This window comes from Camelus dromedarius, chromosome 33, assembly GCF_036321535.1.
Source record: "Camelus dromedarius isolate mCamDro1 chromosome 33, mCamDro1.pat, whole genome shotgun sequence".
In the NCBI taxonomy this organism is placed as follows: Eukaryota; Metazoa; Chordata; class Mammalia; order Artiodactyla; family Camelidae; genus Camelus; species Camelus dromedarius.
In genome coordinates, this window is record NC_087468.1 from 9,958,562 (window position 1) to 9,978,901 (window position 20,340).

The 20,340-nt window shown below is 41.6% G+C and overlaps 1 protein-coding gene across 1 annotated transcript; it reads left to right on the forward strand.

The window, feature by feature from the left end:
* The first annotated feature begins 212 nt into the window (after positions 1 to 212).
* LYG2 (lysozyme g2) lies at positions 213 to 11,674 on the forward strand. The gene is made up of 8 exons (XM_031441111.2): positions 213 to 382; positions 875 to 939; positions 1,408 to 1,475; positions 1,643 to 1,717; positions 5,061 to 5,201; positions 5,988 to 6,184; positions 8,474 to 8,612; positions 9,899 to 11,674. Exons 3-8 carry the CDS (start codon positions 1,433 to 1,435, stop codon positions 10,015 to 10,017), a joined length of 714 nt encoding a protein of 237 aa, XP_031296971.1. The 5' UTR covers positions 213 to 382; positions 875 to 939; positions 1,408 to 1,432; the 3' UTR covers positions 10,018 to 11,674.
* The last annotated feature ends 8,666 nt before the right edge of the window (positions 11,675 to 20,340 follow it).

Below are 20,340 nucleotides of genomic sequence, written 5' to 3' on the forward strand. Positions count from 1 at the left end.
ATGCGTTTTGCCTATTTCAAGAACATCCCTTCCGTTTCCTGTTTCTGGAGCTGCGCAACGTGCTTTACACAGAAGTGTGAAAATAGTCCATCCTTGAAGACATTTTCATCCCTGGCCAAATCCTTGTTTCCCATTTCCTCAGGAAGTCTGGGAAACCAGCACCATGCTGCTACTCCCATGTGGTTCTGCACTGACGTCCCGGGGCAGGCAGACACCCTCTTGGGTCCGTTTGTCAGAGGTCCAACTGGAGCAAGGAGCCGAGTCCACCAGTCCAGATCGTGTGACATGTTGGTACAGGGATCGGGTGACAACGGAACGAGGAAGAATGAGCAGGAGGCTCAGCAGTTGAGGCAAACGACCAATCCAGGAATGGGAGCTACAGGTATTTTTTTTTTTTATCTTTCTTTGTTTATCTTTTTTAGGCTCATTATCTGTTTCCTTTTCTCAAATTCAGAAGCTGTTTGCCTAGTACAACTTAGATACCCATAAACAGTCTGCCAAATATATGTATGCCTCCAGTACAACTTGGGGATTCATTAGATTAATTAATTGATAGTGGTTACTACATGCTTTGACATCCTTTTATTAAAAGGGCCACGTAAATCCAAAGTACCATTATAATTAAGCCTAATGAGGTCAGTGGTTTAAAGGGAAGGTTTTGAAGCCTATATAAAGCTCCTCCCAGACGGGGGTACAGGAGGAAGGGAGGAAGAGGCAGGTGAGTCTGCATGCTGAAAGCCCCTTCAGAGCCAGAGGGCCACACTGCCGTTGGCTCAGAGTGAAGCCAGGCACCCCGAGATCTGCTGTCTAATGGATTCTCAAACTTAAACCTATGTTATAGGACAAAGGCCACCACTTTGTAAATTCCTTACAGGTTGCTGCTGAGTTTGGAAGATCTTCTCAGAGAGGGGAGTTTTCTTCTGCAAGATCACAAACCAGGTTGGTCCTAGCCTTGCGGGATTTTGTAAAACACATTTAGCTGCTTTTTGAATGAAACCAAGAGTAGAGCCCGTGGAGGAAGAAATGGAGCACCGCAAACTTCTGCTGAGTCGTGACCATGAATGCTCCTTCCGTGGTTTCTTTGGATCTTCTAAGGAGATGGTAGTCCAAGAATGGGAACAAGATTCTGGTGTGACCTTGCTTGTTTGAGACGGAGTGTGTGTAGGTAACATATGCAAGATGTTCACAGGCTTGTGTCAACATGAAATTGGGTTAAAATGAGTTGGGAGTTTGTGCTTAAGACAGTGAGCCAATGAACCATAATACTGAGTCTATGAGAATCTTGGAACTGGAAAGGGGGTACTGAATTGGAAATGACTCCAAACTTTTTTTCTTTAATCAGAGCAAATTTCTTTAGGAAACTTTCAAGTTTTAAAATTAACCAGTTTCTCCTTCAAATCACAACAGGTGCTGTGGGATAAGATTCACCACCATGCTCTCTTTTGCCCTGTTTGGGGGACTTTTTGCCCTCATTGGTAAGTCATCAGTGGACATTAAGCGTTGCGTTTGCAAGGTGTCCACAAAAACATCCAGCCCAGTCACGAATCAGAAAGAGTGATGATTACATGTCATGGAGAGGTGGGCTCTCTTGACCATTCATCACCTGTCTATTTCTATAATTAAGAGTGTATTCTGTTTGAAGGTGTTATCAGTGGGGATTCATCGAACAGTGCTTCGGAGGCAAGACATATGAAGAGAATACTGTTAAAACCAGACAGTAAGTAAATGAGAGTTAAATGAGTATAGATAGAAAAAAAAATACTAGTTGGGGAGGAGTTTAAAAGAAAGAGTTCACATCCAGTCAAGATGGTGAGACCAAAAAGGCTTTTGGGGAGACATGACAGTGGAAGAAGGCTTTGTGTTTAATAGAGAAGAGCAGAGGCTGCTGGGTGGGAGGAATAACTTTAGTCAAGGCACAAAGGCATAAATACATGAAACTATTTGAGATACAGTAAGCAGGTCAGTGTGATGGAAACAGAAGAGAGGATTTCTGAGGGGAAGGCTGGAAAGGTAGGCTGGTGAGATGGCAGGGAACTTGAATAAGAAAAGATAAAAACTTTGGCCTGAATAAAAAAGAAAGAAAAGCCACTGTGAATAAACTTTCAAGTTGTCTTTGTTAATAGAGTGATGATTAAGAAGGGTTTCCAAAATACTTAATTCTAAATTTGGAAAGGTGAGGCTACTGAAAAGTGATTATTTCCAACTGGAAATTCTGGTCCAAGGTTACTTATGGTCCAAGGTAGAGAAACATAGTTTAAAATTTTTATTCCTTTTTTAACTGCCAGGTGGGAACAAGGTTTTATAGCCAGTAGACTAATTATGAGCCAGCTTACTAGCTGTGTGTAACTGAAAGGTGACTGTAATTAAGAAGGGCCTATGTGTTTATGAAGCCAACACAAGCAGGGAATCCTGGTTAAAGTGCAGATTCCTTGGCCTTATAATACTTAAAGATTCTGGTTCAGCAGACTTCATATAAGGAGCCCAGAGATGATGTGTGTGTAATAGGCGCCCAGATCACGCTGATGCCTGTGGGCCATACATTGAGCAAAGCAAAGGCCGTCTCCCCAGTAGAAGGAAACTGGACCTGTTCATATATGGACAATTGATCTAGATGTTTTAGGTAATTCCTTTACTTCTCATTCATTCATTTATCCATCCATTTACCCATTCAGCAAATATTTACTAAATTTCCACTTGGTGCCAGGCATTGTTCTAGGCACTGAGGAGGATACAGCAGAGAAAAAGAGTTCTAGTGAGAGGAACAGGGTGAGACAGAGACAGAGAGAGAGCAGGGAGAGAGGGAGACAGACTGACAGACAGACAGAAATGCCAGGTGGCAAGTGATATAAATGTAAGGTATTGGGAGACAAGGAATGAAGTATGAGTGTGTTGCCTTTTTAATGTAAGTAAACAAGAAAGGGTCTCCAACTTTGTTCTAGAAATTTTCAAACATACAAAATGGCGAGAGCAGAGTATAATAAACTCCCATGTCCCCAGCACCCAGCTTTTATGGTTTTCAACAATTTGCCTAATGACATGAACATCCTTACTTATTTATATATTATAATAGCTTCAAAATAACTATGCCAGTATTACCAACCACCAATGAGACTGTGAATATAATACAGTTTAAGATTCTCTTGTGATTTTTTATGTTCGTAGGATACATGCCATTAGTGGTGTGTACAGCTGACCCTTGAACACCATGGGGGTTAGGGGTGCCGACCCTCTGCACAGTGGAAAATCTGCTTATAACTTAGAGTCGGCCCTCCTTACCCTTGGTTCTATAACCACAGATTCAACCAACTGGAAATCGTGTAGCACTGCAGTACAGTATTTATTGAAAAAAATCTAAGTATAAGTGGACCCACTCAGTTCAAACATGTTGTTCAAGGGTCAGCTGTACTTACACTGACGTGTTTTTAAGTGATTTAAAATAGTTTTCCTCTATGTGTTAAGGTTTCAATTCGATGGAGAGTTAGGTTTATTTTTCATCTTTAGGATGTCTTTTTTTTAATTCTATTTGATGTACTTCGTAAATCAAAATATTTATGTTTTGATGGAAAGACTTACAAGTCACCAAAATCAAAACTGCAAGAAGGCACAGAGAAGTCCAACCTCTATCTCTGTTCCTTTTACCTTCATCTTACCCTCCCCAGTAATTAACAATTTTTACTAGGTCTTGGTTCATCCTTGCATTGTGTCTTGAAAATATAAGCAAATCACACACACACACACACACACACACACACACACACACACACTCTCCTTCAATTTTACATGCGATCTGTGTCATGGGAATCTGTCCATTCATTCACTCACATGTATTTCCCACACACAGTGCAGGCACCAGACAGTACAAGGGCCATGGAGAGTGTCAACATGATGTCTTGCTCTCTGCCTCACATGGGACTCCACACTTTTAAGGAGTTTAAGGGCGTTGCTAGTTTCTGCTGCTTTTATTACCTACATAGGCTTTCTTAGCATCCGGAGTTTACTCGGCAGTTTCACTGTCTGACTTTTGGGTCCATTTATAATTCCTTTTCTGCCTGTTTTTAGGTGGGACAGAGCAGACTGTGCCTGTAGTTTTATTCACTTTGATGAATTTTGCTTTTTAAAAAAGTACATAGTTGTAAAAAGTTCATCTTTAGAGTTGCTTTGTTTTCCTTTTAAGATAAATATTCATAAGGAAGAGCTCCACTGGTTATGTGCCTGACTCTGAGAGACTCTCTGTACGGCCAAGTTAGTCAGAACTAGACCTACGGTGAACGGGTAAAATCCACCTCTCTGTTTAAGAACATCATTCACAACACTAATTGAAACAACATAGGTTTTTACATCAAACATTGTAACAAATATAATTTCTTACAACAAAAATCTGTAGTCTTAAGGTACAAGTCAACAATCCTAGGAACTGTTAGAACAAACTTTTCAATGTACAGAAAGCTTTTTAGCTCCTTTAGTAAACAGAATTGGACGAAACTCACTTCATAATGACAAAATAAAAAAAAAAGCATATATTTAACTTAAATTTTTATGGTAAGTTAAATTTTATTTCCAATTTGTATTAATTAGACTTAGATAAAACTAAGCTTCACAGCAGCATGATTTAAAACGAATACTTTTAAGTTAATGGTACCCTTCTTTCTGATTTCCTAAACAAAGGCCATTATTAATTCAGATGTTTCCATCACCAGAAGTATTTGTGTCCAAAGTATCTTCAAATTTCTCTCAAAGTTTGTACTTAAAACTCTAGTGGCAATTTTCATTCTGATCAAAATCGCAGCAAATGTTTTCGAGACCTGTAAGAATTGATTGTCCTAACACTCTGCACAACGTTTAGAATTAAGTGCTATATTAAATTTTCCTAAGGTTGAGGTAGAGTGGGAATGGGGGATCGTTTGTTCTGTTTTGTCTGGTGAGCCATTCTGAGATCTCGAAGAGGAACTTGGGGAGGATTAAGTGTATGGCTTTGCCTTTGGTCTAGTAACTTTCACTACAGCAGCTTAGCAATGTTTTCTCGAAGGCTTCCTGTGAATTATCATTCTGCCCCTACCCAGGCACTTCCAGGGGCTCACATACTTTCACTCATTCAATGAACTCTCGCCTGCATCCCCCCCTGTACCACGGCTGCTATGGTGACATCACGACCATGGAGGCCTCTGGCGCCTCCTGTGATATTGGCAAGTTGATTAATTGCGGTAAGTGAAAAGCAAGGCAAACATTTGGTGAGCCTTCTTTCATCGTTTTTAGATTCCTTCTTGGGGAGTAGTTTAATTTTGAAAACGTATAATCATGATTAGAGCACTAATATCACAAGTGAAAACTAGAGGAAAACAGAATCCTGACCAGCCTAACAAAATGTTTCTTTTTATTTTCCCTTCATCCTTTCCAAATCTGGTCCAGATGTGTTTATTTTTACCTGTTGAAATGGCTGCTTCAATAAAATATTAAATTCTGGCTTTGGTTTCTGGGTTTGTTGAGTCACTTCAAGTTGCAGCATGAGCATTTTAAACAAGCCTCTTGCTTTTTTTTTTTTTTTTTGTCCTCTTTTGTAATTCTTTTCCAGTCTTCTTCATGTTATCTTGGTATTAGCGTGTCAGAGCTGGAAGCAACTACAAGGTCAGTCTTATCTACCTCCCCAGTTTACAGGTCAGAAAACTGAGGCTCAGCAAGGAGGAGAGACTTCCCATGGAGCTAGGAGCTAGGCAGTGGCAGAACCAAACTCAAACACAGGTTGGCTGAATTCTAGTCCAAGAGTTTTCCCAATGCACCAATGAGGCAGAAAACAGAACAAAAAGACGGAAGTGGTGTCCACCTGGGCTTGTGGACCTTTCTGGGTTTATGCAATCAAAGACCAAAAAAAAGTCCCAGAATGGTTGTCCTGATCTGTGGGCTGCAGTCAGGGGCTGTGTCTAACTTATTAAACTTTGGAAAAGGATTCTCTTCTGGAGTGGAGGAAAGAGTTTATTTTTTATTTGACTTAGGCATCCCTGGTTCTGAAATGTTTGCCGACATGGATTTGAGGGCCTTAAAGCCTTACCAGACTCTGATCAAAGAAGTCGGTCTGAGGCACTGCGTGGACCCTGCCCTCATTGCAGCCATCATCTCCAGATTAAGCCACGGCGGAACTGTCCTGCTAGACGGCTGGGACCACACAGGAAATAAGTTTGGCTTGATGCAGGTACTTAGCTAGAAACTTTCAATCAGTCCCACTTCATCCTTCCTGACAGAAGCTCAATCCAAACTGAGATCTGTTTGCATTTATTCTAGGCTTTAGAACACTGTTACTTCAGCAGAATTCCTACTGGGATTTCTGTAACACATCTTTGGTGTTTTGTTCAAGGTTTATCAGTTATTGGATACTTTTTTAAAGAATATTTTATGAGATTCATAAGTACAACTTGCAATTAATTGTGTGCAATGTACTTATACTGAAAAAATCTTATAAAGGGCACTATTACAGGTATCTTCTTGGGGTTCATGAAGCAGTAAATTTAATCCATGTAGATCAAAACATTATAATTAAACACTACTTGAAGCATCTTGTTCTTTAGGCAAACTGGAGGAAGGCAACATTGGGATATTTGCTTCCAGGCTTAATTTTTTTTAATTGTCTGTAGAAACCCAGATGTCTAGCTTCCACAGAAAAAAAAAAGTTTTTTAAATTGAAGTACAGTCAGTTACAATGTGTCAACTTCTGCTGTACAGCACAGTGTTCCAGTCATACATATACATACATGTATTCATTTTCATACTGTTTTTCATTAAAGGTTATTACAAGATATTGAATATAGTTCCCTGTGCTATACAGAAGAAACTTGGTTATTTAATCTATTTTTATATATAATGGCTAATGTTTGCAAATCTCAAACTCCCAAGTTTATCCCTTCCCACCCCCTTTCCCCTAGTAACCATAAGATTGTTTACTATATCTGCAAGTCTGTTTCTGTTTTGTAGATGAGTTCATTAGTGTCCTTTTTTTCTTTTTCGATTCCATGTATGAGTGATATATAGTTATTTTTCTTTCTCTTTCTGGCTTAATTCACTTAGAATGACAATCTCCAGGTCCACCCCTGTTGGTGAAAATAGCATTTTATTCTTTTTTATGGCTTAGTAGTATTCCATTATATAAAGATACCACAGCTCCTTTATCTAGTCACCTGTCAATGGACATTTAGTTTGTTTCTATGTCTTGGCTATTGTATATAGTTCTGCTATGAACACTGGGGTGCATGTATCTTTTCGAATTAGAGTTCCCTCTGAATATATGCCCAGGAGTGGGATTGCTGGATCATATGGTAAGTTTATTTTAGTTTTTTGAGGAATCTTTCACACTGTTTTCCATAATGGCTGCACCAAACTACATTCCCACCAGTAGTGTAGGAGGGTTCCCCTTTCTCCACACCCTCTCCAGCATTTATTGTTTGTGGACTTTTGAATGGCCATTCTGACTGGTGTGAGGTGATACCTCATTGTAGTTTTGATTTGCATTTCTATGATAACAAGGTATATTGAGCATCTTTTCATGTGCTTATTGGCCATTTGTATTTCTTCACTGGAGAAATGTTTGTTTAGGTCTTCTGCCCATTTTTGGATTGGGTTGTTTGTTTGTTTGTTTGTTTGTTTTGTTATTGAGTTATATGAGCTGTTTATATATTCTGGAAATTAAACCTTTGTCGGTCTCGTCTTTTGCAAATATTTTCTCCCATCCTGTATGTTGTCGTTCTGTTTTGTTTATGGTTTCCTTTGCTGTGCAAAAGCTTCTAAGTTTAATTAGGTCCCATTTGTTAATTTTTGCTTTTATTTCTATTGCCTGGGTAGACTGCCCTAGGAGAACATTGCTAAGATTTATGTCAGAGAATGTTTTGCCTGTGTTTTCTTCTAGGAGGTTTATTGTGTCTTGTCTTATATTTAAGTCTTTAAGCCATTTTGAGTTTATTTTTGTGTGTGGTGTGGGGGAGTGTTCTAGCTTGAATGATTTACAAGCTGCTGTCCAGCATTCCCAACACTTGCTGAAGAGACTGTCTTTTCTCCATTGTATATTCTTGCCTCATTTGTCGAAGATTAATTGACCATAGGTTTGTGGGTTTATTTCTGGGCTCTCTATGCTGTTCCATTGATCCATATGTCTGTTTTTATGCCAACACAGAAAAAATTTCTTAAATTTTTTTTACTAGAAATATCTAGACTTTGGGTGCTAATTATTTGCTTTGAAACAACTTTTTTCATTTATTTACTTATATTTGAGTGCTTAACCAAGCCTATGCCACACTTACCTCTCCCAAATCTTACTTTGCTTCTCTGACTCTCTTTTCTGTAAAAAAAAGTACTGCAGAATTGATTCTGTGGGAATAAAGGAAAGGGGCTGAGGCCAGTGTCTATGATCTTGAACACAAGGAGGAGAAATCTGCAGCAGCAGAAAAATGTGCTTCTTCATCCAGATGCTGATATTATTATTTGAATTTTCTAGCTTGATAAAAATATTCATCAACCTGCTGCCACCTGGGATAGCAAAGAACACCTTCTGCAGGCTGTTGGGATTCTAACGGACAGAATTAAGGCAATCCAGAAAAAGTTCCCCTCGTGGAGTGAGGCTCAGCACCTCAAAGGTAGGCCGTACGTGTGGTGCTTTGTTTAGAAGAGCAGTAGTGAGACTCCCGAAGGCCAGGTGAGCCCTGGGCCTCTCCGGCGTGTGCCCGTCGGGTCAGCGTGGGCCTGGGAGGAGCCCTAGTGCTCTCTGAACCACTGAGTTCCTTTGAGTGGTCTTCCTTCCCAACTTCTGTTTCCACTTCTGCCAGATGTTGGGGTTCTTATTACATCTCTCATTGGTTATTGAGCCATTGAGTGATGCCTGGAGAGTCTGCGTGATAGTTTAAGAGAAAACGTTTGCCTTCTTTTGATAATGTTTTTTGTTTTTCCTGATGCAAGAAGCTATCACCCACTTTCTGAATTGTTTAAATGAATTTTTACTCTGTGAGCATCCTCAATGACACCAGGGCTTTAGGTACCATGATTTGCCCAGGTGGAGATCTCTGGCTGATCATAGGCCCCCTCAGGTTCAGCCTCTTCCAGGCTGAATTAACTCACTAGCTTCCCACTATAAATTTGCTTTTCCTTCTGTATTCTCTGTCTCTGTACAAGGTGCCATAATATACCCAGTCATCCCAGCCAGAGAAACCAGATAGTTTTCTTACGCTCTCGGGTTCCTTCTCCCTTCACATCCAGCCACATCAATTCTTACTAAGTCTACCTCCTCTAGACCCATGGTATATTTATGTACCTCTCTCTTTCCACACTTTATGGCCTTAATTTAGAATAAACAGTTTCTATTTTCTATTTCAAGGTCCTCGAAGGCAGGGATCAGGACTAGGGATCTTTTTCTCTAGACATCCAAGTGGAGCACAATTATGTTAAACACATAAATAAGTACTGCAGATTAAACTTCTAGGGTGTGATACACACATGTGCATTACAAAGCAGTGAGGATGTCCTGGGTACCATGTGCACCATGCATGCAGTGTGGCACCCATCCTGGTACAGAGTAGATGCTTAAAAGCATTTATTGAATGAAAGAATGAGTGAGTGGACAAATGACTGAATGACTGAAATGTTACAAGCATTCTTAGACTGAAGATTTGCAAAGAAATGAGAAGCAAATCTGACTTTTGTAGCAAGAAAACAAAAGTCTTTAGAAAGAGAGAGGGGAAAGCAATCTGGAATGTTCTCAGGGATTCTTAAGGTATTAGATCCTCTCTGGAGAGGAGGAAAGGGGAAAGAGGACTGAGGACTGTCTGCTTTGGAAGGTTTGTCTAAAGGGCTGACATCCTGGGAAGGCTCATATCTTATTTCTGCTGTTAAGTTGCTATTTCAATCTGAAACTCTGGTTTCATTTCAGGTGGTCTCTCAGCCTTCAAGTCAGGAGCTGAAGCTGTTGCCACCCTCAAGGACATAGACACTGACTTCGTCAATGATACTATGGCCCGCGCTAAATTCTTTAAGAGACACGGCTTCTAGGCAAAGCTCGTGGGTGTGCCAGGTGGGCGGGGGGTCAGATGGCCTCTTTTTGAGGGTTTGATATGGATGTGTTGTACTCAACACTGGCAAAGGAATAGTTGCAATTGTGACAGAAATCTCATTTCCCACTTTTCTTAATGCAAAGAAGCATAAAAAAGGAAAATCTACCCAGTTCGCACTAGGGTTCCCATAAAATACATCTAGACATATGCTTGTGTAGTAAATGTGACTGTCATGGTCAGTGACGTATTCTTAAGAGTAAGTCTACATATTCCAGCAAGGCTGCATTTTAGCCCATGATTTCAATGCCCACCTCCACTGTCTGACCAGAATTGCAAATAAGAGGGCCCGACCTGGGCCTCTGTTCTTTTCCCAGTATCTGCCTGAGCCACTAGGGCTTCGCTCGTGAGGAATCTCTGACACACAAGCCAGGCAACCTGCGGGACAGTGGAGAACCCAGAGTGGGGCTTGAGCTCTGTGGGTAACTGAGCCCTCATCTTCCTTAAAGAATGAGTACTGTGTCCCTCAGGCCCACACCAACCTCCTGTGTTTTCTTTCTCTTGTTTGCCGAAGATCTGGGGACTGGCTTCTTTCCCTCCGTTTTCAGTAGCTGCAGCCACACACTCCTTCAAGGGGTCCATGCTCCACAAAACATGGCTGAAGATAAGCATGTAGGACCCAAATTTGTTATGGTTCTTTTGGTGCAGGTAAAATTAACCAATTCAGGAATTTTAAGCAATAAAAGGAAATTACTGGAAGGCCATCAAAAGGCTCACAAAGCCAACAAGAAGGTCAAGGGCAAGCAGAGAAACCAGGCAACTCTGGGGTCTGGAAGCAGGAACCAGCTGACCATTCTTTATAGCATCCTACCTCATGGGTAAACCAGCAGTCTCACTGCACAGACGAACCCCAGCGACTTTTTCTCCCATCCTCTCATCAGTCTGCGTCATTTTCACAGTGCCAGGAGACTCCAGTGGAGTTATCTTGGGTCATATACACACCTACACGCTGGCTACTATTTTTGGTCTTGCCCAGGCTATCCACAGTGGAGAAGAGACAACTCTCTAGAAGGAAACCTGGAGCAGTTTGTGGCTTTTACTTCCATACTCAGGAGAAAACACAAATAATACACTGTAGTGTAGTGCTCTCATAGTCCCTGCCGATGTGGCCCCTGCTGGGCCTTTAGCTCCCTTCAGAGATGTTTGATAAACATTTCTACCCATCGTTTCTTTTTCTAAGAATCAAAATCACATGCGCCTACCTCTGAGCCCCTCTGGAGAAAGCCAAGTAAACCCTTCTCTGCTCAATGACCACTCAGTCTAGCCTGAAGTTGTGACCCAAGCAGAGCTGGGACCCCTGTGTTTCACCAGCAGAGCCAGTGGGCAGCTGGTGTGGCAGCCCTGTAGCATACACGCCAGCATCTTTCATGATTGGTTGAGGACCATGCTGTACCAGTTGTTAAATATGTTGTTTATCATCTCTGCACGTGGGCAATCCGGAATGTTCTTTAGATGTTCACTTTGCTCAAGAATGATTTCTTCTCGGGGGGAACCACAAGCATGTACTCCGTCTCATCACCAACCCCTTCAAAGCCACTACTAAAGCAATAAAGTACACCCAGGTGAGATCATTTCCAAGTAATTTGAAAAACAAGAAACAGTATGATGACTTATACTCTGAATCTGTTCCCCCCATATTCTCTTCATGAGTGGGATACCAGGAGATGCTCTATTGGAGAGTCCATAACTAAGGTGTTTTAGCTTGGTTCCCACAGAAGCAGTCACTGAGACAAAGATATAGGTACAGGCAGTTTATCTGAGAGGTGCAGGGAACGCTGGTACGAAGGGGCTTGGGGATACAGGGAAGGGAAGACAGCCAATAAAAGGTGAGTCATCCAGCCAGCTACCACAGTGGGCACTGGAGCTCAATCCTCCAAGCAAACATCGAGGAATGGTGCAACACACACTTCAGAATTATTACAGCCAAGGGACAGGAGCTGGGATATTTATACATTAATTTCTAAGAGCCACTGACTGAGGCATCTGCCTGCTGAGGGGAGAGAGTGTTAATTCTTTGCTCCTCTGGTCTGCCATGCAAGTAGGCGGCACTCTTATCTGCAGGTCCAGGGAAAGAGGCTGTAGACACAGAGGTGCAGATACTGGCAGCTGGAGATCAACCAAAAATCCTGAAATGTCTAGGGGTATGGGAAGGGCACCGACGGCATCTGCTTCACAAAGGTTAGACACATCTGGAGGTTGGGCGTATCCCCCAACACCACTTGCTTTCCTTTCTGACCTGACAACATAGTAAGAACAATCTGGAAACTGCCCACAGCCTCACTTTGCCTCATGATTTCCAGGCCAAGCTTCCCCACAGCCTATTAGAGTTACTAGATAGATACAACGTAACTGTCCCAGACAATTCCCAGGGATGTACTGAGAACAACATTAAAGATGTTAGACTCAAATGTGGCTCCATTAAATATTCTTTTGGTTAGCCTCAATTGTTAAATTTATTTTTTTGCCTGTGCCCTCTTAAAGAATAATGTTTTTTTTTTCTTATTGTGTAAAATATCACTTCTTTTGTGGTTAAAAGCTATGCTCTCACTGGAAGGTGATGAAAGATTGTCTTAGAAATAGTTTTCAAAGCAAAAAAACACAAAAAACAGAAAACCTAAAAAGACTTTCCAGGCTGGACTTTTTCACAATTACATTTTCATCCTTGCTCTTTGTTGGCCACCAATACCTCACAGGACTTTACGCATCAATGTTGAGCACGTTATTAGAGGTCACAGATACGGAAGTTAACACTTCCTTCCCTTACTTCCTCTGCATATCGAAAACATATCTGAAAAGTGGGCTTAGTTAAGACCTACCTTAGGGGTGTTGTGAAGACTAAAGGATGTGAGAAATCACTAAGCAATCATTGGTGACGTGGTGGTGGCAGCACCACTGGGTGAAAGACTTCAGCAGCCAACAGGTCCCAAGGACGCAGGATTCCTGAGAGAGTGGACCTCTGAAAATTAAAAGACTTAAAATTTAATTCTAGGGGGGGAAGTTAATCAGGTTTGTTTATTTTTTGATGGAACCCAGGGCCTTGTGCTCACTAGGCAGGCACTCTGAGCTACACTCTCCCCCTGAAAAATTAAAAGACTTTAAAGTGACACTGCAACAGTCCCCAGCCCAACTAGGTTTTAGCCTGTGAGACAGCTCTTATGTCCCCTTCCTGCTGAATGCCAAAGGCTGTGGAATTATCAGTTATTTCTTTTAGTTGCCATTTCAATGTTTATCTGCATTTAATTTAAAATCCCCTCTTTAGAGCCCAGGAAATGAACCCACAAACTTTTGGTCAATTAATCTTTGACAAAGGAGGCAAGAACATACAATGGAATAAAGACAGTCTCTTCAGCAAATGGTTTTGGGAAAACTGGTCAGCAGCATGTAAACCAATGAAGTTAGAATACTCTCTCACACCATACACAAAAATAAACTCAAAAAGGATCAAAGACTTAAATATAAGACAAGATACAATAAACCTCCTAGAAGAAAACATTGGCAAAACATTATCTCACATACATTTCAGCAATGTTCTCATAGGGCAATCTACCCAAGAAATAGAAATAAAAGCCAGAATAAACAACTGGGACTTAATTAAACTTACAAGCTTTTGCACAGCAAAGGAAACCATAAACAAAACAAAATGACTATGGAATGGGAGAAAATATTTGCAAAAGATGAAACTGACAAAGGCTTGATCTCCAGAATATATAAACAGCTCATACGACTTAATAAGAAAAAAACAAACAACCCAATTCAAAAATGGGCAGAAGACCTAAACAAGCAATTCTCCAATGAAGACATACGAATGACCAATAGGCATATGGAAAAATGCTCAATATTACTAATTGTCAGAGAAATGCAAATCAAAACTACAATGAGGTATCACCTCACACCAGTCAGAATGGCCATCATTCAAAGGTCCACAAATGATAAATGCTGGAGAGGGTGTGGAGAAAAGGGAACCCTTCTACACTGTTGGTGAGAATGTAGTTTGGTGCAGCCATTATGGAAAACAGTATGAAGACTTCTCAAAAAACTAAAAATAGACTCACCATAAGATCCAGCACTCCCACTCCTAGGCATATGGCCAGAGGGAACTTTAATTTGAAAAGATACATACACCCCAATGTTCACAGCAGCACTATTTACAACAGCCAAGACATGGAAACAACCTAAATGTCCATTGACAGATGACTGGATAAAGAAGTGGTGGTATATTTACACAATGGAATACTATTCAGTCATAAAAAAGGACAACATAATGCCATTTGCAGCAACATGGATGTCCCTGGAGAATGTCATTCTAAGTGCAGTAAGCCAGAAAGAGAAAGAAAAATACCATATGGTATCACTCATATGTAGAATCTAAAAAAAAAAAAAAAAAGACAAATTAACTTAAACATAAAACAGAAACAGACTCATAGACATAGAATACAAACTTGTGTTTGTCAGTGGGTAGTAGGGTGTGAAGGGACAGCCTGGGAGTTTGAAATTGTAGATACTGACAGGTATATATAGAATAGATAAACAAGTTAATACTGTATAGCACAGGGAAATATGTACAAGATCTTGTGGTAGCTCACGGTGAAAAAGAATGTGACAATGAATACATGTATATTCATGTATGACTGAAAAATTGTGCTCTACACCAGAAACTGACACAACATTGTAAACTGACTATAAATCAATAAAAATAAATAAATAAAATAAAATCCCCTCTTAAAAAAAACTGCTTTTATAGTGAAATAACACATACAGAAGGGTGTGTGTAATAAAACTGTTTAGCAAAGTTAACTATTTAAGTGTCAAAAAAGATATCACAAAAGATATTTTCAACAAATAAGTAAATATTTTATTATAGTCTAATGTATCCATCTATTCTCTTGTTCTTTTTTTTGACCCAAAGTGATATTTTAATTTTTTTAAATGAAGTTTCATTAATATTTTACTCCCAGTTTCATGAATAAAAAACCCTACTAAGCAGTCACAGAATACTAAAAGCCTTGTCAAATTTTGTATTCATTGTGCTGCTTCCTTTTTTTCCCCTTGATTTTTTTCAATTTTTTAATTGTGGTAAAATACACATAAAATTTACCATTGTAACTATTTTTAAGTATACAGTTCGGTGGTATTAAATACATTCATAGTGTTGTGCAGCCATGACCACCATCTCCACAACTCTTTCCATCTTATAAAACTTATACCCATTAAACAGTAAAATTCATACCCACTCCCCGCTCCTCTCAGCCCCTGACAATCATTATTCTTTGTCTTCGTGATATTGACTACACTAAGCGCCTGATATAAACATTATCTTATTCTTCATGCTTTTCATGTCCCATTTGGGAAATTTTTCCGTAATGAGATTATGAAGCTATTCGCCAACATTACTTCTAAACACTTTATTATTTTGTATTTCACATGTAGGCTTATGAAGCACCGGATTTTTAGTATGGTGTGATTCAGAGATCTACTCTCTCCTTAACGGTTGTGAAAACCCTGTGAGCTGGGCATTGTAATACCTTTTTGGCAGACAGGGAAACTAAGCCTCTCAGGGATTAGCACCATGTACAAAGACACACAGCCATGAAATGGCTCACACACTTGGCCTCTGGACACAGTTCAGATGATCTCCGGAGTCTGTGCGGTCCTTGGCTCTGTTCTCCAGGTGGACTGTCCCTGGTGTGACATCCCAGATGGGCCCTCAGCAGCAGGAAGGTGCTTAGGCTGGTCATCACACAGGAGGGGGTGGGACAGACTCACGGAATCACTGAAGTAAACAAATTCCGATTCAGGGACCCCAAATGGGTGGTTGAGATTTACACTGCTGCAGCCCCAGGGAATGAGTTATTTATTTAAATTGAAGAGAAATACCTCAAATATACCCCAAAGTCAGGGCTGGTCCTTGAAGGTGGTCTTGTTTCCCACACTTTACAGGGGGGATTGCAATATATGATGCAAGTGTGAAAAACATCAAAAGCCTTGATATGCACAGCATCACCACACACCAAGATGACTCCAGAGATGTGTTAGCCAGAGCTTTTGCATCTTATGGAAAATGGTTTCTGACATCAAGAGGACATGATCAGAAAATGCACCTCTTTCCTTTTATACTGAAATACAGTAATCCTAACTGTGATCAAACTAATTCTACTCACTCACAGTGAAGCTAGGAGATTCTATCCTAAAGTAAATGATAAAATTGCTGAGTTACTGAATTGCTTAGTTATTCAAATGACTGAGTCACATAGTTTCTGAAACAAACAAAAGTTTTTCAAACAACTTTTCCTTTAGTGCTTCCATCTTCTTCCGCGAGTCAATTCTCAGAACGTACTGAGGCTCAGTTATGTGCCCCCAGTAGTATTTCCCCGGATCCTGAGATTGCTCTGGGGCTGTACCATCACACTGCCCCAGGTGTTAAATCCCAGACGGGCCCCAGCAGCAGGAAGATTTTCCCAAGAGCTATTCAGGTGGTGACCCCAACCCATTCATGGTGACTGGTTTCTTGTTTCTTTGTGAATGTGGGAATTCCCAGGAGGGGTCAATGTAGGGTTGGTGGCAAGCTGTGAATGGCACAAACCCGAGGTGTGCCTCCATTTCTTGCTCATGTGCAACTTTGGGCATTTTCTAGTTCTCCTGGCCTCAATTCTCCCTTGAGCCCTTCGGTAAGTCTTTGCTTGTGTCCTGTTCTGAGTGACTCACCAATTCACTTTCTACCTCATTTTCAGAGGCAGTCTCTGAACTCTTTATTGGGTAGCTTTTAGAAGTTATTTTTGGGGTCTCTTCCTAGGCTACACCCAAGAATATTCCCCAGTCATCCCAACCAGACTCCGTGGGACCCTCTCATGGAAGTTTCCTGGCTGCCTGAATCCAGTGTTTTTTTAGATCATTAGATGCTGCTCTGTGTCTTAACCAAAGAGTCATGAGGGTCCACGTTTGCTCTTTGGCTGAGATGCTCCTGATCATCTCCCTGGATGATAGGCCTGGGAGGCAGACTGGATGGGGGAGGCTTGGAAGCTGGAGAATTAAAGGCTTCCCAAGATGCTCAGACCACCTTACTCTGCGATGCTTCTTCAACAAGCACCATTCCAGGAGGTGAATTTCAGTTGGGATGAGACTGTACCTCACCATCAGTCAGAGTGGCTTCACCTGATGCTGGCGAGCTGTGAAATGGCTTATGTTCAATAGGAGGACACCTGTGAGCGCCAGGCCAGCTCCTAGCGCACCAAGGCCTGATGGCACCAGGCCAGCTCCTGGCTGTCAGCTGCTCTTCTCTTCCTAATGCCCCTCTTTGGCCAAGGGCAGGCAAAGTCAGACCACAAGGAATTAATCCACAACATGCAGGTTTTCACTTGTCAAGATTTTGCTGGTCAAAACCAGGATGTCGAGAGGGCCGTCTTTGCTGGACTAGGGCTAAGTCCCCCTCTTCCCGTTGTAGGGTGTTGTTGAGTCATCTGATGTGACAATGGCGGCAGGGCAGCATTTAAGCTGCAGGACAGGATACACTGACCAACTGTAACACAGGCAATTACCGGAAACAGAAGGATTGCACGTCTGGTGACAAGACTTAAAGCCAGGGTCCCAAATTATAAAACCCAGGCAATGATGAAAAATGTCCCAGGATCCAGCTGGATCTTTTAGAGGATCAGGTGGCTTTTTTGTTTTTCTAACATCCACAGTTCTGCTTACCCTGTAGTGTGTAAATGCAGCAAGAAAACAACCCCTGCCTCCGTCAGCTTAGAGGAAATCAGGTGTTCAAAGGGGCCTCGAGCATCCTGTCCCATCTTGTCAGAATCTTGTCAGGATTGTGCTGTTGGCAGGTAGGGTGTGCAGTGGAAAAATCCGCAGAGGTATCTTTAAAATTATTCTACCAATATTGAGTATGGATCATTTGCTAAATTCCACTTTTTATTATGGCCGCTTCCTTACATAACAGCAAAGCATGTCAAGGCTCTTTAATTGTCCATTCTATAGGGGCTCCTTTGAGGGTCAGGACACTTGTTTCTGAAGCATTTCAACATCATGGACTAACTCCAAATCACCTACCTATCCTATCAGTATAAATACTTTTGCTGCTTGGCAAGATCTGGGAGAGGGCATTGCATGAATGCAATTTCTGAGAAAAGCTTATACTTCAGGGGTAAATTTGAGTCTGATGACGTAGCCTGCTTGGCCATTTTTCATTTTACTTTCTAAGTGTGAACAATCTACACACACAATTAAATCAGAGTTATCCAAGCGAGTCTCCAGAAGGTCTGTGCAGGGTATGGCTAGTCCCCTGAAGCCAGCAGTGATGGGCTGTCCTTTTTGCGGGTGAGGGAAGGAGGTGGCCAGGCTTAGACAGTGACAGTATTGGACAGTGGCACAGGAAGGATAAGCAACAATACTTCATAGGTTAGGTGACGAGCTGGAAGATGCTGGGGGCTTAACTGTCAATGGAAGAGTCCATACAGCACAGCAGGGGAAACCGTCACGGTTAGCGGGGACCCCAGAACCAAGTCAACTGAACTTCTCATACTTCTGCTGCTGTGGTTCTTAGACGAGGTGGATATGTATGTCTTGGCTACTGGCTCTAAAGAAACACTGAAATAAGCAAATGTGAAGTCCATTTAAGTGAAGCAGTGCCCGTTCAGATTTATAATAAAAAGAAAAGGGGTAGTGGCAAGGGATTTGTGAACCTAGAACAATGGAAGCAATATTTTAGAAGAAAGCCTTATTGTACCAGTGTTTTTGTCTAAAGACTATGAATTTAGGCATGTGCATAAATACTTAATAAATTAAAGCTTATGCCTATAGCTTTAAAACAGAAATTAAATACAGCAACTCACAAGACAAAGACAAGATGGAAGAAGTTCTTATCAGGTTTGAAATGATGGGGGGAAAAGGAATACCATTCTGGGGAATCCCCTGGGTCAGCTTGAGGATGGGCTGCCCGGGCTTGGAGGGCTGACTCTAAGCAGGGCCCCCTGATCCAGGCCTCTGGGAGTTTGTGGAACCCCTCTCTTCCTTGAATGTGGGCTGGAACTGTGACTTGCCTCCAACCAACGGAATGCAACAAAGGTGATGGAATCTAGGTGACTGCATTTCCATGATTACCTAGGAGGGTAGCACCCATCTTGCTAGAGTCTCTCACTCCAACACTGGTTTCGAAGCAGCAACTTGCCATGTATTTTCTAGCCACAAGGAAATGAATTCCAACAACAACCTGAGAGAGCTTGGAAGCAGTTACCTGCCCCGTCAAGACTCAGTGGAGAACCCAAATTGGGCTGATACCTCTTTAGCAGCCTTGTGAGACGCTAGGCAGACGACCGAGCTAAGCTGTGCCCAGACTTCGGACCCAGAGAACAAGAGAGGTAATTAGCATGTGTTGTTTTCAGCAGCCAAGTTTATGGTGCTATGTTTCGCAGCAACAGAAAATGAGTGCTCTGGCCTATGCTCAACTCTTTGCAGACTTTTCTGAAAACTTCTGGACAACGTCATTCCTAAACATCCACCCTAACATTTGGATATTTCCCTCTAGTCATGGGCAGATGAGGTTAAAATTACTTACCCAAACTTTATTAGACTCCTTGGGTAAAAATTAACCAGTGGTCTTCTCCTTGTTTGAAACATTAATATTAACACAGTAAATAAGAAGGCAACACGTTAGTTAGCGGGAGCCACTTTCATTTACACAGCTGTCCTCAAAACAGCTCCAGCAAGGACAGCCTCTGCTGTGCAAATGGGCCTCTCTCCAGTGAGACTGTGCCCTCTGAAGTCAGTGTCCTTCTGCTTTGTACCCCTTCCGGGACACACCTACTGGATATTCAATCGTTGTTGAATTGAAACTGATTGCCTGGAAGCTAATTAAGTAATGATCTCTGGCTTCACTGCAGGGAGCGCTTCTGATGTGCCTGAACACATCAAGACCTGTGACAGGATGGACAGTGGGACCACAAACAGTGAGCAGGCCAATGCTACTGTCGCCTGCGCCAAACCTTACAAGAGACAAAGGAAAATAAAGGGCACCTAGAATTCAGAGTCTTCAGCACCATCTTTAAGGAGTTGCCACCCAATTTCCCAGTATTGAACCTCTCCTCAAATTCTTACTTCTCCCCGCCCACCCAGGTATCCGAAATACAAAAAAAGGAAATAAAACCATTTTCCCTAAAGGATTTTTCCCTTCTCTCTCTTCTTTCCCATAGCAACCTCACCTGTTGGCAGAGGTTTCCAGGATTTCAAAGACTAGCAATAAGGTTTAGCTCAAATTAGATTTGTAATTAGA

Coding starts and splice junctions, on each gene's coding strand:
- LYG2 (XM_031441111.2), top strand. CDS start 1,433: ATGCTCTCTTTTGCCCTGTTTGGGGGACTTTTTGCCCTCATTG. Junction 1,476..1,642: donor GGGACTTTTTGCCCTCATTG/GTAAGTCATCAG, acceptor TTCTGTTTGAAG/GTGTTATCAGTGGGGATTCA. Junction 8,613..9,898: donor TGAGGCTCAGCACCTCAAAG/GTAGGCCGTACG, acceptor GTTTCATTTCAG/GTGGTCTCTCAGCCTTCAAG.